Source organism: Branchiostoma belcheri, unplaced genomic scaffold, assembly GCF_001625305.1.
Source record: "Branchiostoma belcheri isolate BF01 breed outbred unplaced genomic scaffold, Haploidv18h27 scaffold407, whole genome shotgun sequence".
Lineage (NCBI taxonomy): Eukaryota > Metazoa > Chordata > Leptocardii > Amphioxiformes > Branchiostomatidae > Branchiostoma > Branchiostoma belcheri.
In genome coordinates, this window is record NW_017804029.1 from 856 (window position 1) to 5,173 (window position 4,318).

The following is a 4,318-nucleotide window of genomic DNA, read 5'->3' on the forward strand; positions in this document are numbered from 1 at the left end:
CGGCCGCGAGTCGACAGCCCAAGAAATCCAATCCTCCACGCATCTGCTATCGGTTCTCTAAGAACGAGTGCGCCGCTGATACGTGTCGTTTTGACCACATTTGTGATTACTGCTGGACAAAGACATCGCAGAGGTTCAAACACTCAGCCGCTGACTGCCACAGGAAGCAAGCCGAAGAGAAACGTGCTTCATCTGCGGATAACGGGGCCAACGTCAAGTCGTCTTCCGCATGACTACCTCCGGACATGCAGCATTCTGTCAGCGACAATTTGCAACATTCTGTGAGTGACAGTTTGCAACATTCTGTAAGTGACACTTTGCAACATTCGGTACGTGACAATTCGTTATCTAGTATTTCATTGTATCACGATCTCATTGAACAGTGCCCTTCTGGCTTCTTCTCGGATTGCGACATGAACGTTGTTTATCTTAGTGATAGTGTTACGCAAGAGTGCTTATCGCACACGGACTCTTCAGACGTGTCGGAGCCGTGTAGTTTACTTACTGCAGCACGTGCTGTCCCCTCACAAGAGGATTTATTGTTGTCAAATCTCCGCACGAGCGGGTCGGCTCTGGATGAGCCAGTGTCTCCAGTTATTCCCTCACATGAGGATGTGTTGTTGTCAAATGTCCGCACACGCGGATCGGACTTGGCTCGGCCAGCGTCCCGAGTAATTTCCTCAGGTGAGGATGTAATGTTGTCAGATCTCCGCACGAGCGGAATGGACTTCGATTCTTCTGCTGTCAAGTTATTGAATGAACTCAGCGTATGTACGTTCGTCACGGATTCCCCAGCGGATCGGCCAACACCCAGCGTAGCAGACTTCGCGAGTTGGCATGCTCGGGTTCGACAGTCAGGCGTACCCAATTTTAAGTCCGAGCGCATTCCAGTACCCACCAAGCTACACGTTTCCGCATGGCGAGGTCTCCTAGATGGTTTTCATGACACTGTCTTATGTGACTTCCTGGAGTTCGGCTTTCCAGTTAATTACGAGTCATCCGCACAACCGCGAGTGCCGCGCACCAACCACCCCTCGGCTTTGCAGTACTCCAGTCATGTGGACAGGTTCATCAGCACTGAGTTGTCGCACGGAGCAACAATAGGGCCGTTGTCGCCGGCCACGTTCAGTCCCGGTTTGGTGTGCAATCCGTTGCAGACGGTTCCGAAGAAAGCCTCTCCGGATCGTCGCATCGTAGTGGACTTTAGTTACCCGCCCGGGTCTTCAGTTAACGACGGGATCCCCACCGGGACCTATCTCGGTCAGCCGCATCGGCTTCGCTACCCCTCCATGGATGATTTCATTGCGTTAGTTGTCAACGCCGGCACAGGCTGCCTCATGTTTAAACGCGACCTTCGGCGCGCATACAGACAGTTGTTCGTGGACCCTGCGGATTATCACCTGTTGGGATTCTCCTGGCGTGGTAACGCTTACGCGGACGTGGTCTGTCCCTTCGGCTTACGTTCTAGCGCACAGGCATGTCAGCGCACGACCGACGCCGTCGCGTTCATATATAATAGATGCGGATTTCGTTGTGTCAACTACTTGGACGATCTCGGCGGCGCAGACTCTCCGCACAGGGCCGAGTTAGCGTTCGATACTTTAGGTCGGCTATTACGGTACCTCGGACTGATCGAGGCGGACGACAAAGCCACGCCGCCGTCCACTCGTATTGTCTTTCTCGGTCGCACAGTGGACTCTATTCGCATGACTATCGAAGTGACACCGGAGAGACTTTCCGACACGTTGGCTGAGTTGGACCGTTGGCGTGTCAAGACCAGCGTCCGCCGAAATGAGGTCGAGTCTCTGTTGGGAAAGCTACACTTCTTGGGGTCATGCGTGCGACCTGGAAGATTGTTCGTTTCGCGGATGATATTGTTCCTGCGACGCTATTCGGATCGTCACCAGCGGCTGAGTATAGACTGTGAGTTTCGCAAAGACCTTCTATGGTGGTCTACGTTCTTACCTTGTTACAACGGTGTCTCCTTACTTCCGGTGACCGGCTGGACGGAACCCGACGCTGTTTTCAGTTCAGACGCCTGTCTGACAGGCTGCGGCGGCTTTCTCCACAGCACTGGGGAATACTTCCACGCCACTTTTCCGCCTTCCGTGCTCGCGTCAAACCCTTGCATCAACAGTTTGGAGCTACTGTCCATCTTGGTTTGCGCACGGCTGTGGGGCAAACACTGGGCCGGCAGCAGGATAGTAGTCATGTGTGACAATGAAGCATCGGTTACTGTGTTGAACTCTGGCCGGAGCCGCTCCCCGTTCCTCCAAACCTGCTTACGGAATCTGTGGCTCTGTGCGGCCGTAGGGCAGTTCGAGCTTCGCGCCATTCACATCCCTGGCCTCGAGAATCGCCTTGCTGATCACCTCAGTCGCTGGACGTCTTCCAACTACCACCAGAACGAGTTTCTGCGTTTATCAGCACACATGCACGTCTGTGAGGTAGAAGTATCGTTGCAGCACTTCGATTTACTGACTCAGTTGTAATTTTACAGGTCATCACACGCAGCTGCAGCGCTTGGACCATGAAGTCGAGGCGGCCAAGAGGTCTGCATTTGCCGCGGGTACCTACGCTAACTTACGGACTCAGTGGAAAGCGTTCCTGTTGTTCTGTGAGTATTTCCGGCTTACAGCCATTCCCACAGACGCGAGGACTCTGACCAGATACGCTCAGTTCCTCTCACGCTCCTTGAAGAGCCCCAGCACGGTCCAGATCTACATCCACGGTGCCAGACTGCTCCAACGATTCCACGGGTGCGAGCCTCCGCCATCTGACACGTTCGAGCTACGTCTTGTACTTTCCTCGTTCCGCCGACAATCCCTGCACGTTCCGCAGCGTAAACTTCCCATTACTCCGGCTATCCTACTACGGCTGCGGGATCACCTGGATCTAAATAGACCGCTTCATGCCACCTTGTGGGCGGCATACACCGTTGCCTTCTTCACACTACTTCGGAAGTCGAATCTCGTGCCTAAGACAACGTCTGCGTTTGACCCAGGCAAGCACCTGACTCGGGGTGCTATCCGTGTCACTTCGGACGGACTTGTGGTGCGTATAACATGGTCCAAGACTCTACAGTTCAAGCAGAGGGTCCTGCTGCTTCCTGTGCCGGCCATTCCCGGACATCCTCTGTGCCCACGACATGCGTACGTCAACATGTGCAGCCTTCTCCCGGTTGGATCGGACTCTCCAGCCTTCCTCGTGCCGGGCTCGGCGGGCAGGTTGGTATCATTGACACATGACTCTCTGGTGGCACATCTCAAAACTCTGCTCGCGGCCTCTGGACTGCCGTCAGGTGACTACTCCGGCCATAGTTTCCGCCGTGGCGGAGCGACATTCGCTTGGCATTGCGGAGCAGACCCTCAGCTCATCAAACTGCTCGGTGACTGGAGCTCGGACGCTTTCCAGTCGTACCTTGACAGCTCCTTCGAGCAGCGACGTTCGTTCGCTACTCTACTTGCGACCAGAATCAACCAAGGTTTCCTGGAACCGGACCGGGCCGCAGTATAGACTCATACGAACTCTACACGAACTCACGTTTATTGTTCTACTGTTGATTTATCCGATGCCTTGTACGGCATCTTGTTCTCATGTATATATATCATGTCTTAGCACTAGTTTGACTACCTGTATTAGGCATGACAGGGCAGTCCTCCGTATCTCCCGTTACTGCTACTAGCGGCCCTGCTCTGAGCCAGTTTTGTACCGTTTACATAACAGACTTGGCGAACTTCCATGTTAGTACCTAGTAGTTCCCGTTGTTCAGCTTGTCCGTCAGTTTCGCCTTTATTATCTACCAATTTCGCAATATGCTTCGGTTCTTTAGCCCACTCATTGTTAGCCAGTTGTCGCCGCACCGCAGTGTCGGCTCTTGTTGTACCAGTTCACTATTAGCCCCTCGGCGCTTTCATTGTTAGCCCCTCGGCCCTTGTGGCCTTTGTTTCGGCTTCCCTCCCTCCGCCTCTGGCCTCACTACTACACTTACTGCACTCTCCCCACCCTACTCTCTCCCTATGGGCTTGGTCTCGGTGGATTTGAAATGTTACATTAAAATTTTTACCAAGCCCAGCACCTGTATTGTCATCTTGAGTGAGAGTGCAGATAATTGTCAGTATTTGGGGCGCAGAACCAAATCAGTTAATTGACTGCACGGAAATGACTTCTGACCTCCGACCTGAGGTCGCATTCGGTTTCCGTTCTAATAGCGTGCTTAGTGCAGTCACTCTAGCAAATCCTCGAAAAAATCCTCCCACCCTCCCACCCGTGGATTTGAAATGTTACATTAAAATTTTTACCAAGCCCAGCACCTGTA

General features: G+C 53.2%; 2 protein-coding genes across 2 annotated transcripts in view; both read left to right on the forward strand.

Moving 5' to 3' along the window:
- LOC109477692 overlaps nt 1-3,516 on the forward strand; it is a 4,282-nt gene extending 766 nt beyond the window's left edge. The window contains exon 2 of the mRNA XM_019779038.1: nt 2,501-3,516. Within this exon, the coding sequence (XP_019634597.1) occupies nt 2,501-3,516 (1,016 nt within the window). The remainder of the gene's footprint in view (nt 1-2,500) is intronic.
- On the forward strand, nt 230-2,514 carry LOC109477693. Its single transcript, XM_019779040.1, has 2 exons — nt 230-1,317; nt 2,185-2,514. The coding sequence occupies exons 1-2, from the start codon at nt 246-248 to the stop codon at nt 2,490-2,492; spliced, it is 1,380 nt and encodes a 459-aa protein (XP_019634599.1). The 5' UTR covers nt 230-245; the 3' UTR covers nt 2,493-2,514.
- Nucleotides 3,517-4,318: the final 802 nt, after the last annotated feature.